The 27,914-nt window shown below is 39.3% G+C and overlaps 1 protein-coding gene across 4 annotated transcripts in view; it reads left to right on the forward strand.

The window, feature by feature from the left end:
* LOC134540631 (protein Fe65 homolog) overlaps positions 1 to 27,914 on the forward strand; it is a 244,498-nt gene that overhangs the window by 185,796 nt on the left and 30,788 nt on the right. For all 4 annotated transcript variants that reach the window (XM_063383483.1, XM_063383481.1, XM_063383482.1 and 1 more), the window contains 5 exons: positions 6,499 to 6,733; positions 16,744 to 16,926; positions 19,162 to 19,373; positions 21,723 to 21,841; positions 25,372 to 25,496. In XM_063383483.1, coding sequence (XP_063239553.1) covers positions 6,499 to 6,733; positions 16,744 to 16,926; positions 19,162 to 19,373; positions 21,723 to 21,841; positions 25,372 to 25,496 — 874 coding nt within the window. The remainder of the gene's footprint in view (positions 1 to 6,498; positions 6,734 to 16,743; positions 16,927 to 19,161; positions 19,374 to 21,722; positions 21,842 to 25,371; positions 25,497 to 27,914) is intronic.

Genomic DNA, 27,914 nt, shown 5'->3' on the forward strand with positions numbered 1-27,914 from the left:
AGACTTTCTTCCACTCTTTCCAACTCTTCATCCAGATCCATCCTTCCGTCTCCCTCTAACCAACCTGCACGCATAATGCATGATTTTTTGCACCCCGCATGAAAGAGCCCAGGGTTTTTTTCCCCGCGTCCATGCAGGTTTTACCTGGGCCCAACTTAACTAGTTCTAGTCTAGGATAGTCAGTGAGGGGAGTTATTCACGTCGCCAATCGCTGCCATGGCTGGCCAATACCCCTCCTAGCACATGATGCATGCTACCTCTCCTGCATGGTTCATAACCTGCATGCTTAGAGCGTATAGGCTTCGGCCTGAGACGCACTTAAAGTCTTCCCTACCCAGACCTCTCCCGCACACTCATAGATTTAAATGGGGACGCACCACAACGCCGAAATACCACAACGCCGAAATGCCAAATTGACCACAACGCCGACAGCTAGAAAACTGCTGTGTACCACAACGCCGAAATACACTAACGCCGATAAATGTCATTGCAGGACTGCCACAAAGGTTAGGTTAGGTTAGGTTAGGTTAGGCTAGGCTAGGCTAGGATAGGCTCCAAATTGTAATGATATTTTGAAAGATCTATAGGCTAGGTTAAGTTAGGTTAAGTTATATTACGCTAGGTTAGGTTAGGTTGGGTTTAATTGTGGTATTTCGGCATTAAGGTACATTTAAGAATCACACAAATTCGTTTAGTTGTTATTTTGACGTTGTGGTACACAGCAGTTTTCTAGCTGTCGGCGTTGTGGTCAATTTTGACATTCGGCGTTATGGTATTTCTGCGTTGTGGTAACGACTCGCTTTAAGTTATGTTAGGGGAAAAAAATCCGTGAGGACAATGCAGACAGCCACACACTCCGCTGTGACGTCATCTGCAGCCCAGTAGCTCTCGGCCGCTACTCACGCCTGCTTGCATGACGGCTTTCCTTCATCAGATAGACTCGCTTTTACGTTTATAAACACCTTCACGTATCTGACGAATAGAGACCTGCAAATTTAGCGGGTTCACTGACCTCCAGGATAGACTCTACTACACTCTACACACTCGGGCAAATGCCACCTGTTCATTGGCTGCTGACTTGTGAGTCGTATCGACTGAGTGTCTGTGATTCGACACTTCTTTGAGCGAGGGTCTCTAATTAGCCCTCATTACTCCAGATTAACAGTGAACCAATTGCAGAAGCAGCGCTAAGGTATAATTATTTGAATTGTAGCATATCAGGAAATGAATCCGCGAATTTTGCAGGTCTCTACTGATGAACAATGCTTTGTTGACTACGGTATACAGTAAACGAAATTGTACTTGGCAATTTTTGTTGTAGGTTTATCACTGTGACATACACGCATCGAAATAACAGAAGCGTATTTTCATATTTTTTTTTCCCCCTTTTAAACATTTGACGTGAAATATTTCGTACGGGGAGTCATGACAGAATCTTGGCGACACGAATATAGGAGGCTTTTGATACGCCCACTACGGCCAAACTGTACACTAAAGGCTAATAATAACTATACCATCGCAAAGCCCGCTCTGACGGCAACGCTTCCCTCCCTCCCTCCCTCCCTCCCTCCCCCCTCCCCCCCCCCTTTTCCTGCGACCTCTTCAATGACGTAACCGCGCGGCAGCGAACGCTAAAATTCGTAGTAGGCGCGGTTAGCGTTCAGGCGCAGGCGAGCTAGCATCGGAATTGCTTGTTCGATTTGCTCCAAACAACTTTTATACTTTACGTTAGAGTTGAAACTACGTTTTTTTAGAAATAAAAATATATACTTTAATTATTTCGTGCATTTTATATATATATATATATATAACATAAAAAAATGAGCTATCAAAACGGTGTACTGATAATTGTAATGATATATTGAAAGATTTAGACCCTTTCAAAAGGACAAATATCTCTATGAAAGACATTTAGAATTCTTAATTTTCTTGCAGTTAACATAATTTCTGATGTAAATAATGTATTTTTGTTATTTCATTGATAATGAATTAATTTAAAATTGACAAATTTAGTTATATTTTTTTTATAAGTATCTTTTGTCATGTGTTTATGTTTGTGTTGTCCCATTTTATTGTTGTGTTATTATTGTGTTTTGTGTATGTTATTGTTTTTTTTTTGTATTATTTGTTATGTGCCCACCTGTTAAAGGCCCTTGCTGTTGGTAGGCACTCAAATAATTATAATAAATAAAATATAACAAAAAATATATTTACTCATACATACATACACGCAAGCATCAAGGAATAATTCCCAAACCAAAAGTAAAGAAATCGAAGAAGCAACGAGTGACACCCATTTGTTTTTAACCTGCCAAATAGACTTACCGATGCAGAGAGATGTCTGGTCTATCGATTAAGAAATAAAGAAAGAAGCCCAGGAAAATGCCACGGAATCGACCCAGGCGGCCCAGGGTGAAGACATCGACTCAAAAATAACAACAACTATAACGCATGACAATAAGTGGACGCGGAAAAGGGTAATCAGAAAATCACGACATCGCACTTGAAAACTTGTATCGAATTTACGAAAAAACATAGCGGTAGTCTACGTACCCCAATTTTTTTTTTTTTAATGAAATTATTTTTGACACCTATTACCAAGTGCGCCCCCCCCCCCCCCCCCCTTTTTCCGGGTCATACTTGTAACAATCACGACTTTTTATTTCTAAGGTTTAATTAGCAACTTATGTGTGAATCTACTTAATAAAACTCTAACACTGACTGAATGACAAACAACGCACAGCCTAAAACGGTGGACTTGGATATTTGAAATTTTGCATAGGAGTTCCTTGAGAAGCGTAGGCGAGCACCAAGAAAGTATTTCTTTGAAATTCCTTACCTTTAAAAAAGGGGGGGGGGGGGAATTGTAAATTTTGCATGAAGAATAATAGTAATTTCTTTTTTAAAGTTACTATGTTTAAATTGTGTAAATATACTCTTCAAAATAAATAAAAGGACGCTTGTTTCATTATTTTCGAAAATTAATCTCCTGGTTGGGGGTCAGGCGTTCGGGGGCGTAAATAATTTTCCGTTTTTGGCCGAAATTAGCTAATGCACATACTTGTTCCTCCGAGCAGTTTTGCTATCGGTATAGATGAGCAAAATGCAACGCATATTCAGACTGTTAAAAAAATTGCCACCTCTCGGAATCTTATATCTCCTGATTTCACACCGATACGAACAGCAAATTTTGAATCAAGTAACTAACTACACAAGAAATATCGCTGCCAAGTGTTCCGGAATGACTGATAAAAACCAAATAAGTTTCCTTTTTATTGTTCCGTTGATTATTCATTCATCAATGTTCTCAGTGCTTGCTTACTTGATTAATTATTAATAATAAACTATATCGGACCTTGCTCGCTGTATGAGTGTGATAGTACCAGGCTATTAGTATCAGATAAGAAGTTTACACTATAATTATAGATTTAAAAAAAAACGAACGTTACACAACAATGCCGACTCTCGTAATCAGGTATAACACCAGCACAAACAACAATAGTTAGACCAATTAAATTCATGTTTCGATATTTTCAGGCTTTACTTGAAAGTAAATAACATTTTCCAAGAGTTCGGAATGACTGATTAAAGCAACAGTAGTATGATTTTTATTGTCCCGTTGACGATTGTTAATTTTTTTTTAAGTGCTTAGTAACAATATTGGAACCCGTTGGTAATGAATGTGCTTTTTGAGCGAGCCGTATGATGTGATAGTAACAGACTATAAGGACTAGAGAGGATCTATTACAATTAGTGAATTTTTCAGCATAATACTACTACAAGTGTCCATAAAAATGCCTCCACTCCTTAAATTATTTTGCTTTCAATATTTTGTGTTCTTTTTTTTCCACATGATTCTAAATATATTCTGTATTTAACTTCATTTAATTCTTTATCAAAGACTTTTTCCTAATAAACAAGTACTTAGTTAGCATAGTGTTAATAATAGTAATAATAGTGTTTCCATTTTGAGGTCATTTTGCTGCGTTTCGAGATTTCAATTTAGTATAACTTTTGACTTGAAGAAGCTACGACGTTCGTTTGAGTTTCAGTCGTCAGATCTCGTCAAAATCTATCGATTGCATATATAAAAACTAAGGGTAAAATAGTTACAGTGAATAAAAATGGTGTTAAAACTATATATATATAATGTGGGCCTATACGCGTCAAAAAGCCCAATCCAAATACAGAGATCGTATACGGTTGGAAAGGGCTTCCCAAAAGCAATCGAATGATACCAATAAAACACCACATGACCGAGTGAAGCAGTGCCGGGAACATAAAAGAATGTATGCGGCCGAGCAGATTAACGACGGTGCCAGTACATCTGCAGCTGGGGCGGTTGAAATTATGCAAGCGGATGATGACTTCTTAAGTATTCAAACATGGTTATTACATACATAAAATAGCCAATTTTACATTTTGTATGGAAAATATTACCTGTTACGTACATGTATTCACGTACAACAAACGGCCGTGTCCATGACACACCCAAAACCTTTTTTTTTTGTTTGGATTCTTGTACTGGCTCGCTTAAAATAATATGTTATATCCTCGCAGCGCCTGAAGACTAGAGAATGTTGGATAGTGCGTGGTTGCAACAAGGTAATGTCGTAGCGAATCCAAGATGGCGGGGCCGGGAAATATCTGCACTCAGTTTCCCTTTTTGTTTGGATACTTGTAGTTGCTCGCTTGAAATACTATGTTATTTCCATGTGGCCCTTCCAGACTAGAGAATTTTGATAAGTACGTGGATTCAACATATACGATCGTAGCAAAACCAAGATGGCGTAGCCTGAAAAATCTGCTCTTAGTTATCTCGGTGTTGGATCCGACATGTCATTGACCCGGGTGTTTGCGCTGCGTCCGCAGAGAACCCCCTGCGAGAACCCCAACTACCTCCTTGACCTGGGTGTTTGCGCTGTATCCGCAGAGAACGGGCTGCTGCGCTACGAGAACCCCAACTACCTCCTTGACCCGGGTGTTTTCGCTGTGTCCGCAGAGAACGGGCTGCTCAGCTACGAGAACCCCAACTACCTCCTTGACCCGGGTGTTTGCGCTGCGTCCGCAGAGAACCCCCTGCGAGAACCCCAACTACCTCCTTGACCTGGGTGTTTGCGCTGTATCCGCAGAGAACGGGCTGCTGCGCTACGAGAACCCCAACTACCTCCTTGACCCGGGTGTTTTCGCTGTGTCCGCAGAGAACGGGCTGCTCAGCTAGGAGAACCCCAACTACCTCCTTGACCCGGGTGTTTTCGCTGTGTCCGCAGAGAACGGGCTGCTCAGCTACGAGAACCCCAACTACCTCCTTGACCTGGGTGTTTGTGCTGTGTCTGCAGAGAACGGGCTGCTCAGCTAGGAGAACCCCAACTACCTCCTTAGCCCGGGTGTTTTCGCTGTGTCCGCAGAGAACGGGCAGCTCAGCTAGGAGAACCCCAACTACCACCTTGACCCGGGTGTTTGTGCTGTGTCCGCAGAGAACGGGCTGCTCAGCTACAGGAACCCCAACTACCTCCTTGACCCGGGGTGTTTGCGCTGTGTCCGCAGAGAATGGGCTGCTCAGCTACGATAACCCCAACTACCTCCTTGACGCGGGTGTTTGCGCTGTGTCCGCAGAGAACGGGCTGCTCAGCTACGATAACCCCAACTACCTCCTTTACCCGGGTGTTTGTGCTGTGTCTGCAAAGAACCCCAACTACCTCCTTGACCAGGGTGTTTTCGCTGTTTCCGCAGAGAACGGGCTGTACAGCTACGAGAACCCCAACTTCCTTCGCCCGGGGTGTTTGCGCTGTGTCCGCAAAGAACCCCAACTACCTCCTTGATCCGGGTGTTTTCGCTGTGTACGCAGAGAACTGGCTGCTCAGCCACGAGAACCTTAATTACCTCCTTGACCCGGGTGTTTGTGCTGTGTCTGCAGAGAACGGGCTGCTCAGCTAGGAGAACCCAAACTACCTCCTTGACCCAGGTGTTTGCGCTGTGTCCGCAAAGAATGGGCTGCTCAGCTACGAGAACCCCAACTACCTCCTTCGTTCGGGGTGTTTGCGCTGTGTCCGCAAAGAACCCCAACCACCTCCTTTACCCGGGTGTTTTCGCTGTGTCCGCAGAGAACTGGCTGCTCAGCCACGAGAACCTTAATTACCTCCTTGACCCGGGTGTTTGTGCTGTGTCTGCAGAGAACGGGCTGCTCAGCTACGAGAACCCCAACTACCTCCTTCGCTCGGGGTGTTTGCGCTGTGTCCGCAAAGAACCCCAACTACCTCCTTTACCCGGGTGTTTTCGCTGTGTCCGCAGAGAACTGGCTGCTCAGCCACGAGAACCTTAATTACCTCCTTGACCCGGGTGTTTGTGCTGTGTCCGCAGAGAACGGGCTGCTCAGCTGCGAGCACCCCAACTACCTCTTTGACCCGGGTGTTGGCGCTGTGTCCGCAGAGAACGGGCTGCTCAGCTACGAGAACCCCAACTACCTCTTTGACCCGTGTGTTGGCGCTGTGTCCGCAGAGAACGGGCTGCTCAGCTACGAAAACCCCAACTACCACCTGGACCCGCAGCGCCTGGACGATGAGCTCAACTCCAACACCCAGCGGCTGTACGACGAGCTGTACCGCGAGCTGGACGCCGTGTGCGGCGGCGGCAAAGCGGCGGCGGCGGCGCCGGGACGCCGAGGCTATGCCGCCCTCGACGTCGGCTCCATGGGCGTCGACGTGACGACCGGACCCGTCACGCACCTTGACAGGTGCGTAGCCGCTCTTTACGCCTGAGATCTGTGACATCTTAACCCTGGTTACTTAATGTGGGATTCCTTAGAATAATGCCTAGTGTTGTAAATACATGCAAATTGTTGTTGACGTGACAACATCTAATAAATCGATGAATGCTGGCTGCACGCACGAAAAAGTGTCCCGTTGCGCTGTGTCCCATTACTTTCATTGTACGTTTGCGCCGCATCTATCTCTCTTCCATTCGATTGGAACAACCATCGATTTGATTTTTTCGAGGCACATTAAACTTGAAACACTCTCATTCGTTTTCCTACTTTTCCTATCATCGTCCTATCCTTAACAGAATAACACAGATTGGAAGAAGTTAAATAGCAAACATGTATTAAAGTTTTAGTTAAAATAATCTGTTCGTTAAAGTGATAAATTATATTTGAATTAATGAGTGCAAATAAAAGTAAATTTATCAATTAAATTGTAGATTTCATATCACTCCTTCTTTGTATCAATACAAATTAGTGATGATTCATAAAATTATTCAATGTTATTCATAAAACAGAGGTGCCCACCCCCCCTAAACACTATGACTCACCCCCCCCCCCTAACCTAATGATACGCCCCCTCCCCCCCCCAAATTTTTTATGCCATTTTCTCAATGATTTACTCAATTATTTTATAATATTATACTTTTTTAGTATTATATTTTATCACAATTTTCATTAATTAAAACTGATTTTCTAATAATAATTGTGGTCATATCAGGTAATATTTCCATCCTGAACCGACAGATTCCAAACTGCTTTTGTTGAGGAAAGTGCGGGATTGCCAACTTGATTTACAAGATAACTTTCAATTATCAAAGCACCAGAAACGTATTTTCACATTAGAAGCTATAATTATGTCAATAATATATACATTTGTCTCGTCTTTTAACCACCCCCCCCCCCTGAAATTTTAATGACGCAGTCTGCGTCGTTACCCCCCCCCCCCCCTTGTGGGCACCCCTGCATAAAAGCATGCAATCATTTCATCAATGTTTTGTTATGACGTTGTCACGTTAAACTCTCGTCCATAAACCGACTTTAGAGACAACCATTTTTTTTTTTCATTTACATTTCGGAATGAAAGTTTAAACTACTTCATGAAACTGTGCCGATAAATGCGAGAAAGTCTCGGGGGGGAAAATATCAAACCCGGGTTTTTAACCTGAATTTCGACAAGACACTTGAATAAAACACCGCTTATTCTGTTAAAATTTATTAAAGTGTTAATATTATAAAGTTTCCCTTTGGCTATGTGAAATTTTATTTCGCGCCATCTGCCACAGATGGCAATACCGTGCTTGTTAAAACATTTCCATTCAAATGTTTCTGTCGCAATCTTGAAATTAAACCACGCCAATTTCCGTATACCGAGATATAAGATGTTACACGTCAAAAACTGGAGTGATATTAATAGTATACTCCCGTTCGCGCTCTGCCTTGATCTTTGAAAATGAGCTGTGGTTGTACTTGTTAGTTTAAGATCTGTTTTCATGACGTCAGAGATGCGTTAAAACAGCTTTTTATGTGTGTGTAATAGCTAATAGGATGTTGTTACGTATGTATGTATGTATGTATGTATGTATGTATGTATGTATGTATGTATGTATGTATGTATGTATGACGTCGATAAACCCTGACACCGTTCAACCGATCGCCATGAAAATTTTTACACATATAGATACTTGAACACTGAGAATATTTTCGCGATATTCATTTCGCCATAACTCGCCACTAGATGGCTCTTGCAGTGCATCAACTTCTAAACCGTTCAACCATTCGCCATGGGTAAATAGAAAACCATAAGTAATAGACATACAAACAGCAATTATGTGTCATTTCCCCATGTCCACCACACTGGCATATAGCGCTATCCATTTTGCTTAAACTCGCGGACAATGTATCACTCTGTGTTCAATCCGGGCAACACCGGGTACTGCAGCTAGTTTGTGTGTGTGTGTATGTATGTGCGTATATAATATATATACATATATATTGGATCCCTTGGTTTTAAACTAAGTATGAGGTATCTCCCCATCATTCCGAAACCCTTCGATCATTCGCTCCTCTCAAAACTCGAAGCTGTGCCTGTCATATTGAACTGTATCGCTTCAAAATACGTTTGCATTAATACTTGTTACGGGATTTTTTCCCGGGAATTTGCGCTTTGTGTCTTCCCAGTACTTAAATTTAATTTAGAAATAAATCGTTGCTTGAGTAGCTTTCCAGTTGCGCGCATTAATAAGCATACTAAAAATTAATAAAGTCAAATTCTCGAATATTCGATTACCTTTTCGGAAAAAAATGTCATGCTTGTATAAAACAAAAATATTTTAAAATTTTGCTCTAATTTTTGTAAGCGCAACAAAAAATATTCTAATTTTCCACAAATATTTTTCATATATATAAAAAAAATTACCATAGCAATGTGTTTTACAAATTTACGATATGTTTATTGTGGTGTTACAAAGTATTTATTAGCAACTAGTTCCCAAAATATTTTTTGTAGAAGTACAAAAAACATTTTCTGTGCAGTTAAGATTCTTTTTTACCCCATATTATTATTATTTTTGTTTTTCGCTTATTATGTACTTGCATACAGAAATGTATGTAAAATTATATTATAGAAGCAGTTTAGTATATACTACCGAGCTTTTGGTGAGTTATTACGACACAATTAGTTCAAAAATTAGAATTACGAACATTTTTTTTTTACAATTTTCAGACAAGAAATAGCAATGTATCTGGCGGTAACACTTGATACAGGAATAAAGAAATGCAGTGTACATATAATGGGACATCACCATGCTTCAAATAATCGTGTTTTCGCGCGTGATTTTCAATAAATTTATAAAATAACCACATTTAATAATTTATAAAAGGTTTATTTTTCCCACTAAACAAGTCCTTATTTGTTTTTTTTTATGAGTTTGAGGGAAAATTTGTATTTCTTTCAGCATGAAATTATGTCGTATACAGTTATGTTTAATCGTATGTAACCTTCGTCTTCAAACTCTTTAGTATCAGTCATAAATCAATAAAAATAACTGTTTCCCTAAAACCTGAAAAACTCTTGTTTATATAGTTCTGGGAAACCCTAATTTTAATTTATTAAATGAATGTCATACTAAAAATAAAAACTTCCCAAGACGAAGGTTAAATACGAAGTAAACAAAAAAGATTAAAACCCTGAAACACAATTACATAAATATGCATAAACACATAAATACCTAAATATATATTAATACATACAAATATATATGCATATACACATGTCCATATATGCACATAAATGCATAAACACATGTATTCATTATTTGCCTGACATTTTGGTGTTAATTGCTTTACTTATGGAATTTCGAAATTAATTACACTCGTTTCTCAAATTTTTAGAATATTCGCGCGAGCGAAGCTGCACTGCGAAGTAGAAGAGCTGGCAACACCGCATTTTGTCCCCTCATGTTCACGGATCCAGGGCTGCCAACGCCGACTCGAATCTGAATCGGCGCCTGGCTTCCTGCATCCAGACACCATTACTCTCCCCCTTCCCCTCCTTTACCGTACACTAGCATCCAGGCATTTAGGGAGGGGGGAGGAAGCCGTAAGACCCACCCCCATCTTCCCCTCCTTGTCTAGCTGAAATCGATTCAGCGCATCCTTCGCACTGCACCCACGCATTGCTATCTCGCTGCAACGTTGCTGCAACGTTGCCAGTTTTTTTTTCTCTTTCCCTCTTTGCTTCCTGCTTCGCTGTTTCGGAACGCGGCTCGTATACGGGAAAAGTATCGATACTTTTTGGTATCGAGTAGTTTTCTTTCGATAACCGATGCTTTTTGTACTCGATACTTTTACCCATTGAGCTCTCGTATTTAGCTAGTCTTGCTGTTTGTGCCCGTCCCGCAAAATTCGACAGCTTATTTCTTTGTTTATTTATTTACAAAAAAAATTACACCAGTAGCACGATACGTGAGAGTGAACGAAAATATTTACAATGATTCGTTCGCTTGCATTAGTTACATTCGCTGGTGTTATTCAGTTCTTGCTTGTTTTATTAAAAATTATGACAATTATACTCTTATTTATTTAAAATATCAAAGCATTTACAATTTTTGCTGCTTATTGTTTAATATTATTTAAACATCACCCAAGTGAACGTATCGTTACCTCAAATTATCGATACATTTCATTCGATTTTTGTCCCTGCTACTCGTATGAAGTGGCTCCATGGAGTTACGAATTGTCAGGAGACGGCATGCCATAATGATATTGAAGCCACAGTTTAATCTCGCAATCTCATAATTTTTTCCGCCCAAAACATTTAAAAAATGGGCTTGATAATGTCTGATAATGGATACATAAAAAAAAGTGGTTGTCTGTAAAGTCGGTTTACTGACGATAATGTGACGTGACAACGTCATAAAAAAATTGATGAAATGAATGCATACTATTATGAATAAAATTGAATAATTTTATTGAATCATCACTATTTTGTATTGATTTAAAGGAGTGAAATGAAATCTACAATTTAATTGATAAATTTACTTTTATTTGCACTCATTAATTCAAATATGTTTATTACTTTAACGAAGAGATTATTTTAACTATAACTTTTATACATGTTTGCTATTTAACTTCTTCCAATCTGTGTTATTCTGTTAAGGCTAGGACGATGATAGGAAAAGTAGGAAACGAATGGGAGTGTTTCAAGTTTAATGTGCCTCGAAAAAGTCAAATCGATGGTTGTTCAAATCGAATGGAAGAGAGATAGATGCGGCGCAAGCGTACAATTAGCGTAACGGGACAATGCGTAACGGGACAAAGTGCGTAATGGGACAATGAGTCATCCTTTTTCGTGCGTGCAGCCGGCGTTCATCGATTTATTAGACTTTGTCCCGTCAAAAAAAAAAGCTCGTAAAAAAAATACTAAACCCCGGCATTGGACGTGACTTGTCTACGAGGAAATGAATTAAAATGCTGCTCATAATGTTAAACAAACAGTTATTACTCTGAGAAGTTTCCCCTTTGGTTTTGTGAACTGTGGTTTGGCGCCATCTGCCACAGATGGCAGCACTGTTCCATGCGACTCCCGCTGGGGTGAAGCCAGGGTAGAGGAGGCGACGCCGAGTTTAGCCGGAGATTCCCGAACAGGAGGGTTTGGGGAGGGGGGGGGGGTTGGTTGAATGGGGAGGGGGAAGGGAGGGAGAGACGCCCCGCCCACAGCGGCGACAGCGGCGCAGTCTACCGGCGGTGTTTTCACGCGCGACAGGGCACGCGCTTCTTAAACACGCTTCGTCCGTGTAATGGTAACGCACGGGGGAATGAACCGCCCGGGCGCGTGACGCGTGCGTGCTCTGTTTATTATTATTATTATTATTATTTATGGTGCGTGTGCGACGCATGCGCAGAGCCGAGGAGGCCATGGACCGTGCTCGGCCTGCGGCGTTGCCAAGTCTGCTCTGCGGCAGGTTAGAAGGGGGCGCCGTCTAGTCGGGGATGTATCTTTGCTGGCGAGGCGGGATGATAAGCGCGACGCTCGCTGGTGCTTCTAGCGCGGTTATCTCCTCTGGACTGGCGCGCAGTCTTCTCGTCGTGCACTGAGCGGCGACCATGACATTACACGGCGGAGAAATGAAGATAAAGGCGTAATGCAAGTCCCTTGGGTGCTTTCAAGAATCTGTACCGGTTGTTTTACGCCTAAAAGTTACTCTGAAAACACGCGTTTTAGCCATTTTAACTCTTCTAAAAATACAGTTTAAAAACTTAATCCGAAATCAAAAGTACTTTCAGGCCCTCGGCGAACTCTTAAATGCTTTTCGTAAACAGACCCCACTTGGTTATATTGCGTGGTTTTGAAATCGCGTTGTTTTTCCTGAAGCTCTGCGCACCTTTGTGTGTGTGTGTGTGTGTATGCCCGGGTAGACAGGGGCCTTAAGGCTAATCACCATGAATGTTATGTGCATGAAGATGGGGAAGGCCATTTCCAGAGGGGTTTGAAGAAAATTAAGGAGGAAAACCATTTTACCACGTAACCCCTACCGTGCTTTGTGCATTTCTAAAAAAAACATTTCGCTTCGTTTCACCGGATAAGGTCCTGAACAATGCAGTAATGAACGTTTAAATCACTTTAGTGAAATTATGCCAAGTTATAATACAGCACTCATTGTAGATGTAATATACTTGCAACGAAGAGACAAAAAAAGAAGTTCACGTTAGTAGTTAGCTGGCTAATGTTTGCTGGACGGCCTGTATCATACCAGTGGTTGTGAGAGGGGGAAAGTCAGGTTACCCTTCAAGACGTACTGACAGCAATTTTTACAGTTGTTATCATTCCATAAAATTATTTAAAAATTGGTTGTCTGTAAAGTCGGTTTACGGACGATAGTTTAACGTGACAACGTCATAACAAAACATTGATGAAATGATTGCATACTTTTATGAATAAAATTGAATCATTTTTATTGAATTATCACTATTTTGTATGGATACAAAGAAGGAGTGAAATGAAATCTACAATTTAATTGATAAATTTACTTTCATTTGCACTCATTAATTCAAATATGTTTATTACTTTAACGAAGAGATTATTTTAACTATAACTTTTATACATGTTTGCTATTTAACTTCTTCCAATCTGTGTTATTCTGTTAAGGATAGGACGATGATAGGAAAAGTAGGAAACGAATGGGAGTGTTTCAAGTTTAATGTGCCTCGAAAAAGTCAAATCGATGGATGTTCCATTCGAGTGGAAGAGAGATAGATGCGGCGCAAGCTTACAATGAGCGTAACGGGACAATGTGCGTAACGGGACAACGAGTCATCCTTTTTCGTTCGTGCAGCCGGCGTTCATCGATCGATTTATTAGACGTTGTCACGTCAATAATAAAAGCCAACTGGAAACAAAAATTTTCAGCGTGTTTTGCAATAATCGCCAGTGATGTGTAACAACTAACCTCGGCAACCAAGCAAATTCGTGTGTTCTCAAGTTGCAAACACGCTTTAACATAGAATAATGTCAAACGTGGTATATATACGCAAATAGTGTTTTCAACTGAATTCCCTTGACGCGATTTCACACATAGTTTCCGCTTCCGCCGCTTTAATTCTTTGCCGTAGCAGCTACGTCGACCTATCGAATCATTCCATTTACAGACTGAAATTTTTAACGATGTAATGAAATGGCTCCGATGAAAGCGAAATAGACTTGGGAAATTCGTCTGTTCTCGTGTAGCAGATACACTTATGATACGAAACTCGGACACGAAATTTAACGTAGAATTCTTAAAAATAAAATATTAACCTGAATCCTTTTAAAGCACATAACACTACTAAATGTTTGTATTTTTTTTGTATCTTAAACGACTGAAATATGTCTGTAAATATTCCCTACAAACAAACCGTAACCTTATTGAGCTGAATGAACATTAAAGATTTAACAGAACAAATTTAATAGCAAAAATTTTTTTCCCATGGCTTTGAATATGTGTAGGCTTAGCAATTTGTCGTTTTTCAACAGTATGATGGTTTCTCTATATCTACAGATCACTGTGAACTAAGGTTTTATAATGCCAGGATTATAAAGTTTTTTTTGAAGTTATCATTATTTTATGTATGAAAATAAATCGTACTAAGGTAAAGTATTAAAATATAGTTGTACTATTGCAAAGTTTTTAATTTTTTGATACTTATGCGAGATGTAAATTCTGCTGTGTTCGTAAAAGAAAATATATATTCTGATGAATTACGCGTGTCCGCCATCTTTGCGAGCTTTCTGAGACCTCAACAGATGGCAGCACCGTGCTTTCACTTTTCCGTTTATTCTACTCCCGTTCCATTTACGAAATTAGTCCTTCCAAATGATGTATACCGAGAGCTAAGAGCAGATCAAAAATTTGTTTTTTACATCTTTAATTTGAATTTATGCGTATCTGACACTCGGATTAGTTTTAGAAATGATATCTGTCCCTCGATGAAAGTGAAGTTGGCCCTAACTGGTTTGATCGATTGAGTTCATGGTTCGATCCCTGGTCGATCCCGTTCTATAATGGGACGGAAACGGAAACGGAACTCCCGAAGATTTCACTGTCGCGTCTGCTGCTTCCACAATGCAAGGAATCTTTACAAATGCCAACCAATGAGATTGCATTTCAATTCTACGCTAGATATTCACTTAATTAAAAATAAGTATTCTGCTTCGAAATCATAGTCATTGCAGAATTTACATGTTTAGCAAAAATAAACCACAAATCAATAATAGAACGCTATATATTCTTGTACGTGAAAGTATTTTTTAACGTATTTAGAACATAAAACCAACATGGCTATCACCGCAGCACTGTATGAAATTTTACGCAAATGTTTTACAAAAAGGCAGTAATAAAAGTGCCTAAATGCATCATAATGGAACTTTTGTTTTTAAATAGGGGTTTCCAAGTAAAATAAGTATGCTTCAAAGATTTAACGTCTTTTTTGGAATAACTTGCGTGCGGACACAGTAAAAATATTTTATTTGTAAGTTTTACATATATATATATATATAAATATATATATAATATGCTACTTTTAACACAACTTTAAGCATACTTTTGGTCGCTCAGAGCAACGTAAACGGAAGAGTTAATCCGTACGGGTCCGTTTCCGTCTGCGTGCTATTTCTGAAACTCTGTTCCGTGAGATTTGTCACCGTTTACGTGATCCGTCTCCGTTTTTTTTTTTACGTAACGTTGTGGAACGGGCCCCGGGTAACCTCTGTGGCGTGTAGCCTTTGAATATATATACTGTATAGAAGTCGCCAGCCCAGGTTAAAATTTCTAATACGGTTTGAGGTAGTTGGTTAATTCACCGCCGCAATCGCCACCATCTCTAGGGCATCGACTTGTATGTGGTCCCTAGCGGACAAGTGTCGAACTCTTCAAACACCCCTTCCCCCTTACTGTTGAACGACCTTGAGCTGCAGTGAATGATGGATGAGGGGTGCGGGGTATGACAGCGGGCGACAGGTGCTGCGCTCTAACGTGTAAATAACAACTAAGACGATACAGGGGCGTTAACGGCAGCGCACTGCAGCGGTGAAGTTCCCAAGCTGCTCGTCACACGCTCCTGAAAAACGTAGAGTAAATCCTATCCACTCGCGACTTCTATACCAGAGGTTCCCCCCCCCCCCCCCTTAACCTAATGATGCGCCCCCCCCCCCCCCCACGAAATTTTTTATGCCATTTTCTCAATGATTTACTCAATTATTTTATAATATTATACTTTTTTAATATTATATTTTATCACATTTTGCATTAATTAAAACTGATTTTCTAATAATAATATTGGTCATATCAGGTAATATTTCCATCCTGAACCGACAGACCCAACTGCTTTTGTTGAGGAAAGTGCGGGGTTGCCAATTTGATTTACAAACGATCCTTTTCAATTATCAAAGCACCAGAAACGTATTTTCACATTAGAAGCTATAATTATCAATTATGTAAATAATATATACATTTTTCTCGTCTTTTAACCACACACCCCCCCCCCCCTAAAAATTTTAATGACGCAGTCTGCGTCGTTACCTACCCCCCCCCCCCCTCTTGTGGGCACCACTGTCTATACAGTGTATATATATATATATATATATATATATATATATATTCCAGGGGCGTAGCCAGGGGGGGTTTTAGGGGTTCAACCCCCCCCCCCCCCCCTTAGCACCAAATCTTTAATTAATTTCTTATTAATCACTCAAACAAATTTCATATTAAAATTAATACAATTTTTACCATTATAATATTTAAATATAATACCGGAAACTTCTAAAATAGCACTATTTTACACCTTAAAATCCAAAATTTTCTCGGGGGGAGGACCCCCGGACCACCCCGCTTTAATACGGGGTGGGGGGGGGGGGGGGCATGCTTCTTTAGCCTACACCCCCCATACACAAATCCTGGCTACGCCACTGAATATATTCAAAGGTGTAGCCAAGCGCGTGCTCTGTCCAGGGGCACGGACGGCGTGGTGGGGCCTCTGGACAACGACAACGCGAACCTGGTGGGCGGCTGCGGAGGCGGTGGAGGCGGCGGAGGCGGCGGAGGCGGCCCGGGGCGGCGGCCGCTGGACCTCACCGCCTCCCTGCGCGCCGCCAAGCCCGACCTCCTGGAGACGGCGGGGCAGCTGCGAGACAAGTGAGTCAGTCCCCTCCCGGGCGGACCCACGAGGACGCCATATTGGTTTCAGCAAAGAGCATAAAAATAAAAACGAAAAGGCAGTCATGGGAGCGTCGATCAGAAGTGAAAATATCTTAAAATGTGTCAACATGACTTCATTTCTACGTCAAATGTATGCAAGAAAATGATTTTTTGGTGTTATATCACTAGCACGTCGGTGACGCGAACCGATAAGTTTTTGCCCGTACCAATAATAACATCAAAATGAGAATAAATGAAGTTTTTTTATTGAAAGAATAAAAAAAATGTTAACCTAAATCTAAAAATAATCAACATTATCTCTAATAAATCGATAACCTGACATTTGAAGGAATTCACTTCGAAAATAAATAAACAAAAGAAAAAACATAACCTCAACTTAACTACCTACTAAAAAATATCTGAAACAGTAAACTCCCTATTATCCGCGGGCGGATGATCAGCGGTGCGAATTATCCACGCTTGCTACGAAAAATTACAGCACATATGTAAATTTGTATTTTATTACAAGTGAGCAAATTTGAACTCTAATGACGAGTGTATTGTGTGCAGTATACAGTAAAACGCCACAGGCCTTCTCGGAACTCACGCAGTAGGCTGGCATGCGTTGCTATTTTAATCTCTGTCGCGCTTTGTTTCTAGTCGTATGGTTGAGCACTTTTATGTTTACATTACTGAAATGTAATTGTATTTTAATTATTTAGTAAAATACTAAAATTTTAGCATCATTTAAAAATGTTTACTGTTAATTGTAACTTTTACTGTACATAAATTGTTAGATTTTTAAGTTGAAATTAATTGTTTCCTTTTTTGTTTCCCATTTTCGGCTCCTTTGTGGATTATCCGCGATTTTCACCATCCGCGGTGGCCCTGCCACTTAATTTCGCGGATAATCGTATGTGTACTGTACTCGCAATATGTATCACTCAATAAAGTTATAATTTCCTTGGGAAATAAAAATAAAATTATAAACATATCTTTAAAAATAGAATAAATTAAGTTTTATCCTTGAAATATATATAATTAACACTTCACGTGACCATGCCAATGACGACTTAAATGAATTTACTCCCTATCCAAACCTTCCTATAGAAGTTTCCACTCCAAAAAATTCTGAGTGATTCGCAAAGAAATCTGCGGCACAGGCGGTTTCACATACGAGGTTTAAAAAAGGCCCAGCAGTTAGATACTGTACTCGAGAAATTCTGAATATCCTGATGTAGTTAGGGACAAAACTAAATTTCTTTAATTTTATGCTGCGTGGTAGGTAGTCAGAATCGTTTGTGGCCATTTTCAGAGAGGGAATAAAAGAAAGAATCATGTTTTCCTAAGAATGAAATCTCTGTTTACTTCTATACTCCTTGGTCTGATGTTAGAATCTACTGATTTCTAAAGTAGTCACCAGAGCGCTTTTAATATACAGCACCAAAAAAAGTGTTTTTCGATGGTTTTTGTTAACTGTTTTGAATGCATTGTAAATGAGTATACAGCTAATTTTAAATATTTTTGTAATTCGTGAAAGTTGGGAAGTTCAATAATATATATTTATCCTGAAAGGCAAAGGTAAATAATGTGGTGTAGTAATAATACTGTGTAGTAAAATTATGGTACCTACCCCAAATTTACAAAAAATTCAACATCTCATAAAAAAAATCATTCTGATCCATTTACACTTCTACTGTGTTTAAAAGTACAACGTATGAGGGAAGAGGCCGGAACGGCATACCTTAATTTGTATTGTTTCGGAAATACCATAATTATTACCATTTTTACCTTGTGGGGTACCATAATTTATTGTGACCTGACATAACTTTTTACCATATCGTACCATAATTGTAGTGCAAGACAAAAATAGGGTTGGAAGTTATTTTCTCAGCACACTTGTCTTGAATGTTGCTAACCCCGCGTGTGCGTGCCCCGTTCAGTGAGAAGCTGGCGAATCTCTATGTGAGCAGCGGGGAGGTCCTGCACCCTTAATTTGTATTGTTTTGGGACATGCCATAATTTTTACAATTTTTACAAATTTTACCTTGTGGGGTACCATAATTTACTGTGACGTGACATAATTTTTACCATATCGTGCCATCATTGTACCATATTGTACCATTATTTTACCATTTCGTACCATAATTGTAGTACATGATAGAAAATTGTGTTTGGAAGTTATTTGCTCAGCACACTTGTCTTGAATGTCCTTAACCCCCGCGTGTGCAGTGAGAAGCCGGCCAATCTGAACGTGAGCGGCGGAGGGGAAGTCCCGCACCTGGCGGGCGCCCTGAACAGCGACCTGTACGCGGTGCCCGTGAAGCGGCGGCCGGCGCCGTCCCAGCTCCAGTCCCAGGACTCGGAGCAGCTGTCATCCTCGTCCTCCTCGGAGGACACGGAGCAGGACGATGACCTGCCCTTGGGCTGGGAGAAGCACGAAGGTGGGCGTCCCTTTCTTTCCACGTGCGACGCGTCGCGCGACTTGTCTTGAATTTAAAAAAAAAAAAAAAAAAACTTTTGTCGTGAAGCTTTTGTTATCAAACTACAGTGAAAGCAGGGGCAGATGCACTCCCCCTGTCCCCCCCCCCCCCCGTCCCACATTCACCACTAAATCCTAAAACATGAACGGTAAAAGAGTGTCCCAGTTATAAATATCAACAGTATCAACTGGAAGCATTGTAGAGTGTTATTTATTTATTGATGTTGTGAGATGATGACTACCAACAGCGATGAGCCATGGGTGGTAGCCACCATACATGGAAACAAACAAACACAAAAAAAATTTACAATTAACAAATACAAAACAAAATGAATTAAAACATTGACACAGACGACAGACACACAATCTGGAAGTTATACCTAGTGTGAATATTTGAAACATAAAGTAAAGGATAATACGAAAGGAAATATAATGCATTACAACACCGTGGAATGTACTGGTTCAAAGTCACAATTAAAGAGAAAATCAAACCGTTTTAGTTCAGCACATGCATCAGTACTGCTTTGTTGATTTTTTTTCTTGCAGCGCCACCTACGCAAATTGACGACTCCTGAGCGTAAAGTATTTTGTGCTCTGCAATTATCTAAGGGTGAATCTGTAATTTCAGTTCAACGTGCATTTCTGGTTGGAATTTTGGAATCTCTTTTGTACGAGAGTGGTTGAACGTCAGAAGTCCCTGACAGTTGGATTGGTCGTAATGGTCGAGACTACAGAGCTCTTTTTCGTTGGCCTCTACGTTCACCTGACATAATGCCATGCAATTTTTTTTAGGGGCTTTATAAAAGATTGTGTCTACGTTCCGCCGCTACCTAACGATTTGCCAGAGTTGAGACGCAGAATTGTCGGTGCTCATTATCGAAACATCACGTGATGATTTGCAAATGACAGTTGGAAAACAGGGTTTCCGCCGTGGCTAAATTTTGAGAACTCTCAAAATTTGAGACAAGTTATACAGCACAGACTACATAAAAATACACAAGAGACTTATGCCATACAGCTCCCAAGATTATTTTTGAAAACCTGGAATTGTTGTCACGTCTGTCCGATAGATGGCAGTATGAACAATGCATTTGTTTGACACATGTGGTACCAGTGTTACGACAATAAAAAGAACCTTCTTTTTTCTTAGAAATTTTTTTTTTCTTTCAATGTACTGATTTATGAAGGGAAATCACCTAGAGTGCTTTAAGTTTATAAAATAAAGTTAATAAATAAAAATTAAAAATTATTTATTAAATATTTTTTACAACAATAAAAAGAACCTTCTTTTCTCTTAGAAATATTTTATTTTTATCAATGTACTGATTTATGAAGGGAAATCACCTAGAGTGCTTTAAATTTATAAAATAAAGTTAATAAATAAAAATTAAAAATTATGTATTAAAATTTTTTTTAGTCACACCTCGTACCATTATTTTAATTTTTTTTTTTTAAATCTCCCTATGTTGATGGTACAGAGCTAGCTTACTATTATTAGTCTCTTATTGGCGACTAAATAATATCAGCGGTCAGGGAAATTTTTTCCCCCAAAAAGCTTGGGGAACTTAAGGTTTTGCTGGTGAAACCCGGGCCGTACTGTCGCCCGAACTGGAGCGACGCGCCTGGGTAATTTGTTTGCTTGGGGCCCGCCGACGCTAGCTGTTTATTATTAGTCTCTAGTGTATTTTATCTATTGGTGACTAAATAATATCAGCGGTCAGGGAAATTATTTTTTCCCCATAAAGTTTAGGGAACTTAAGGTTTTGCTGGTGAAACCCGGGCCGTACTGTCGCCCGAACTGGAGCGACGCTCCCGGGTAATTTGTTTGCGTGGGGCCCGCCGACGCTAGCTGTTTATTATTAGTCTCCAGTGTATTCTCCCTATTGGCGACTAAATAATATCGGCGGTCAGGGAAATTTGTTTCCCCCAAGAGCTGGGGGAACTCAATGGCGGCTTCAGGATGATTTTTCGGGGCTATCGCACAAAGAAAGGTCGTAGTTGCAAAAAATGAAAAGTGGTCAGATATAAGGCCTCGGAATATTATATTTACAAATTACAGGTTTCAAATACAGAAACCTTAGTAGCTCCATGCAACTTTTGTAGAGATGAAAGTTTTAACATGTGAAATTAAATATTTAAGTTAAAACATAAATACACACTAATCGATAAAATTGGTCTCGGGAGGGGTTATCTCGCCCCCCACCGCCCCCCCCTTCTGGAGCCGCGCTTGGGGGGAACTTAAAGGTTTTGCTGGTGGAACCCGGGTCGTACTCTCGCCCGAACTTGAGCTCTGATTGGCCCGTGTGCGCAGACAATGACGGCCCGTACTACTGGCACATAAAGAGCGGCACCATCCAGCGGGAGCCGCCCGCCCTGATGGACAGCGGCCAGCCGGAGCCGAGGAGGCCGCTGGTCAAGGACGCGGAGAGCGTGAGTCGAGTCGCTTCAAACCCCTCCTTCCTTTCATTCCGAGTCTACACTTCTGTAGGCAGTGGCATAGCCAGGGATTTGTGTATGGGGGGGGGGGTGTTAAGAAGCATGGGCCCCTCTCCCCCCCCTGTATTAAACAAGGGGGTTGGTGTGTGGGTCCTCCCCCGGGAAAAATTTGGAATTTCAAGGTGTAAAATAGTGATATTTTAGCAGTTTTCGGTACTTAAATTTAAATATTGTAATGGTAAAATTTGTATTAATTTTTAATATGAAATTTGTTTGAGTGACGAATAAGAAATTAAATTAAAGATTTTGGTGTTAAGGGGGGGGGGAGTGGGTTTGAACCCCAATCCACCCCCCCCCCCCCCCCCCCCCCACCGGCTACGCCCCTGTCTGTAGGCAACAATGGCGGCTCCAGGAAGACTCTCTGGGGCATGGGCTCTTCACACACAGGAGGATGCAGTTAATAATCATGACATTGCCCTTGGGATATTCACAAAATATATATGGTCTCAAATACTGAAATTTAGTATTTTTCGTACAAATTTTGATTGGAAGAAGAGTTTAGCACATTAACGAAAGTATATTTAAGTTAACATTAATATTCATTACAAATAAATAAGAAGTAAAATTTGGGCTCGGAAGGGGCTATCGCCCCCCCTGCGCCCTTCCTCTGGAGCCGCGCTTGGTAGGCACACTATGAAAAACATTATGAGAGTGATTTTTTATGATGTGCTCACACTATTCAACAAAAATTTTTTCACAGAATAAAAAAAAACAGAAAGCTACATACAAAATAAAATTTATGCATGTGCCGTTCAAACATCTGCTTAGTGATCAATATTGATTACTGGTCCGTATAATGAAAAAATATATTTATTTATTGTGAATATCAGTGACGGAAATGGTTTTTATAAACTTTCCAACTGTATTTATCTAAGTGAGGTTATTTTCCGGTAGATATAATTTATGTGAATTATAAATTGTTAATAATATAATTATTATATTATATAGTTAGCCTATTTATCTATTTTCATTACTAATAAAAATTTATCTAGATTATTTTATCAACTAAAAATTTTTAAGTTTGATTGAATTTATACTTGGCCAATCATTTTTTATAATACAACTCCTGTCATTTTATTATTTTATTTATATTAATTAATTTCAAGCAAAATTCAAGTTAGTTTTTTACTATGCCAAGTAAGTATAAATTCTTACGTGTGTACGTAAGTTAATGCACCCATTTTCTTTTTATGTGTAACGTCGAAACTCTTCAGTATACAGCATTTTTTTGTTAGAAGAAATTTCGTGAATAAAACGGAAATGTGTAACCGCAGTGCTGCCATCTGTGGCGGATGATGCGAACCATAATTCTTAAAGCCAAAAGGAAACTTTATAGTTGTAACTGTTTAATGAATTTAAAACAAGATGGGCAGGATTTTAATAAATTTCATAGTCGAAAATCAGGTCCAAAACCGGGGTTCAGTATTTTTCCAAGCCTCTTTCACTTTTATTGGAGGCGTTTGTTTCATTGCATAGTTTAAAAATTTTGGTCTGCTAATGGAATGATTTCGAAAGTCGAAATTGCTGCTCCCGCAGTGAATTCAGCGGTGGGTGCGGAAACTGCATGTGATTCTCATCCAGAAATTTAAATAAAAACAATATTTGTGCATACATATTTATCAGGCTATTGCACTCTGCATTATTTTAAAAATCTAACTTAAGTATTGTGTCAAAGTTTCGTATAAATAGTGTATTTGCAACATGAGAACACATGAAAGTGCTTGCTTACCAAGGTTAAATGTTGCACATCTCTGTGGAGTATTGAATGACTTGCTCACTTTTTTTTTCTAACTTCAGACCGTGCATGTATTTAAGAAAAAATCTATTTGGTTACCCTCAGGACTGTAGCCAGGATTTTGTGAAGAAGGGGTACAAAATAATAATAATAATAATAATAATAATAATAATAATAATAATAAATAATTTAATGAGTAAGTTTTCTGTATAGCTGAATTTTGAAAGCAAATTAATTTTCGTGCTTAAATCTAAGGAACTAATGTAGTAAACTTTGAGAAATCCAAAATGTACACATAGATATTTAAGTGATATTTTTCTTGACAAATGAAAAATTGAAAATTTTATATTTTATTGAAAAAAGATTTTAATACTTTATTTTTAAGTCAATTGTTTAAATTTTGTTAAAATGATTCATGCATGCATACTTGGCATAATAAAAAACTAACTTTAATTTTGCGTGCAAATAATTATTAGAAATAAGATGATAAAATGACTGGAGTGATATTACAAATCATATAGTTAGTAAGATATAAATTCACTCAAATTAAAATTTTTTAAAATAAATACTCAGTATTCAGTATTATTTTAAACACACGTATAAAATTAATTATTTAATTGAGTAAAATAATCAAGATACGTTTTTAACTATATATGAAATAATAATGTAAATAAATTTAAAAAATTAAACTTTTCTTTAATACACTCAAAAAAAAGTTAATAAATAGAATTTCTATCACAGATATTCACAACTGTTAAATATAAGTCACTAAAGTATAAGATTTAAAAGCACATACATAATTTTTACTTGTACAGTACACTCCCGATTAACCGCAAAATTAAATGGCAGGGCCACTGCAGATAGTGAAAATCGTGGATAATCCGCAAAAGAGCCGAAATTGGGAAAACAAAAATGGGAACATTAATTTCAACTTAAAAATCTAAACATTTATGTACAGTAAAAGTTACAATTAAAGTACAAATTTTTTAAATGATGCTAAATTTTAGTATTTTACTGAGTAATTAACATACAATGCATGTCAGTAATGTAAACCTAAAAGTGTTCAACCGTACGACTAGAAACAAAGTGTGACAGAGACAAAAATAGCAACGCATGCCAGCTTACTGAGTGAGTTCTAAGAATGCCTGTGGCGTTTTACTGTATGCTGCACACAATACACTCGTCAGTAGAGTTCAAATTTGCTCACTTGTAATAAAATACAGATTTACATATCGCACTGTCAAAGTAATAGAGCCATATCTCAAAAAAATGTGAAATTGAGTTAAGATCGCCAATGGAAACAACATCTGCCAATCTTACCAATGTAATAAGGCCATACCTGAATTTTGAAAAAATAACGGTCAAAACACGATGTTGCGATGGACGCAAGTCTGAAATTTAACAATGTTATTGCAATAATATAGCCTCTTGTTTAAATGTGTTAAAAGTTTCTACTCTTGACATGTGGCCCGTATTATCTTTGACAGTACGATATGTGCTGTATTTTTTTCGTAGCATGCGCGGATAATCCGCACCGCGGACAATAGGGAGTTTACTGTAGGTAGAATTTTTTTTTTTTTTATCCTGTGAATATTTCATTGCATGTTGCACGTGCATAGTAAAAATTCACTCTCGTAATTTTTTTTTTTTTCACACGATCTGCCTGGAGAAGTGTTAACTCGAGACCCTAGCAGGCGAGGGGGAACGTCATCGGAGCTGTGTTCCGCAGGCGCTGACCAGCTACCAGACGGGGGTTCTGGGCTCCGTCACCAGGAGCAGCACCAGCTCCGCCCTGGAGGAGCTCGACGGCAAGAAGAAGGAGAAGGAGGAGAGGCGGGAGGAGATGGCTCTCAAGTGAGTTGGCCGGCCCGCGGCTCCAAATCAGTGTTGTTCCGTCAAGGATGGGACGATGGTGGGAAAAAGTAGGAAACGAATGGCGAAAGTTTCAAGTTTGAAGGCGCCTCGAAAAAAAGTCAAATCGATGGTTGTTCCAATTGAGTGGAAGAGAGATAGTTGCGGCGCAAGCGTTCAATGAGCGTAACGGGACACAGCGTAACGGGACAATGTGCGTTACGGGACACTTTTTTGTGCGTGCAGCCGGCGTTCATCGATTTATTAGATGTTTAGACGAGTGAGAGTGTTTCAAGTTTAATGTGCCTCAAAAAAGTCAAATTGATGGTTGTTCCAATCGAGTGGAAGAGAGATAGATGCGGCGAGAGCGTACAATGAACGTAACGGGACACGGCGTAACGGGACAATGTGCGTAACGGGACACTTTTTCCGTGCGTGCAGCCGGCGTTCGTCGATTTATTAGACGTTGTCAAGTCAAAAAAAAAAAGTTTTATAGCTGTAGTTCATAAGCCATTGGTCAGAAAGCATAGGAATGCTGTAGTATGATGTACCACAGCGAAAAGCGGGGTCCCATCCACCTGGCGGCCACACGGTCCCGCGTGTGTTGGCGCGGGCGGTTCCTTCACGCGATCGCGACGGCTTTGCGCTACTGTCATATCCTTCCCCGCGTTCTTCGTAATCAAAATTCTTGTCGTGATACTCCTTCAAAGACGGATTATACACGTCGGTTGATAGGAGCCGGGAAAAAGCAGCATCTTGCTATATAGGTGCTAATTTTTTTTGTTGCTAATTTACACTTAAATGATTTTTTTTTTTGCTATGTTCTGACGTAAATGCTATTTTAGCTAATTTAAAAAAAATTTCAGGTAATTATTAGTTTTTAAAGTTTTTAAACTTGTTTTACAAAATGTATCGTTTCACATTCAAGCGTGACTCACATTATATTCGTACCAACCAGTTGTTCTGGGACTCGTGCATACTTACTTGCTAGATTTTTTCTTAGTATTTTATTTTATTTAAGAAAAAACTCACACAGTTATGTATTTGAACTGTTTTAAGTATAGTTCAAATATATTATTAAATTTTTAATATTGTGAGAAATAAAAAAAATTTAAAATTTGTAAAAGTAAAAAAAAAATGTACTCGGTGGGAATCGAATCAGAGTCCGCAGATTGCCGACCCTCTTGTTTGACCACTGCACCAAGCCACTGAATTAACGAATTTAGAAAAATGTTTAATAAATGTACTGTAAAATCTTAAAAAATAGCTTTGTCTCGCTTCCTAGGGCACACTTAGGCGAGAGATATAAGGACCTGCTTCTACTCGCACAGTTTAAACCAAATCGGTGAGCCCCAACTTGTTAGATAAAAAGAATTACTGGATTACAAAAAAAAATCACACTTGGCTCGAAGATTAAATGATATTGCAAACAAAAATTCTTGATTTAAATACGCAATTAATATTTAAAAATGCTTTTCTTATTGGAGATCCCAGTTTGTTTGGAATCTGCATCCTCAGCACTCCAACTTTCAGCTGACAACTGCGGCAAAGTTGCAATTACCTAATTAGTTATTACCGTAAATTTTGCCTTTGGATTTATTTTAAAGGATTCTGTGTCAAAATTTTGTGACCCAAATTATTGTTATCAGTAGGGTCAATATTAAGTTGTGAATTGTGATAACACAGACATAACACAGAAAATCGTGTCAATACACCATATAACGCCGAATTTAAAGTTAAACGCCACAAAGCACAGAAATGTAACTAAACTCTAATTTAAATTACCTAATCGTTTAAATATTAAATTCAATCAATGCTATTTACTTAGAATTGCATTTGTACCACAAGTTGACAAAAAAATTGGAAAAAAGTGTACTCTTTTTAATTTAGCAAATGTTATAATTTACTCATCTTCACATTATGCCTTGGAACATTTACCAAACACAGAAAAGACTTGAAGAGCTGGTCATGATTATTACAAATTTACTATGTTGTAGAAGTGCAACACGTACAATTCAAAAATTACAACTGTTTTGGAGGAATTAGTATCGTGGAACATTTACGTGTCTTGTGTGTACGGTAATATGCTGTCTGTTTTGAAAGAACGAGATTGGCCACGGAAATGAAACCATGATGAAATCTTGTCTCTAATTTGCTATCGCACAGGGACTGGCAGGTCAACAGGATGTCATGGCGTCTTCCAACACTCGAGTTCCCGTTAGCTTGTTAACTTATAATTAATCTAATTGCTAACATAGTTTACCCTTTTAAAAAATCAGTAACAATTAAACGACCATTTCTGAGACTTCCGTCTTGATTTCATGACAGTATACTTAATTAATTACTGTCTAAAGATTATTCGTCGGCAGTTCCTGTAGCGGTTCACGTGTGGCGCTGCGCCGTCCTTCCTAAACACTGGGC

The sequence above is a fragment of the Bacillus rossius genome, chromosome 17 (genome assembly GCF_032445375.1).
Source record: "Bacillus rossius redtenbacheri isolate Brsri chromosome 17, Brsri_v3, whole genome shotgun sequence".
In the NCBI taxonomy this organism is placed as follows: Eukaryota; Metazoa; Arthropoda; class Insecta; order Phasmatodea; family Bacillidae; genus Bacillus; species Bacillus rossius.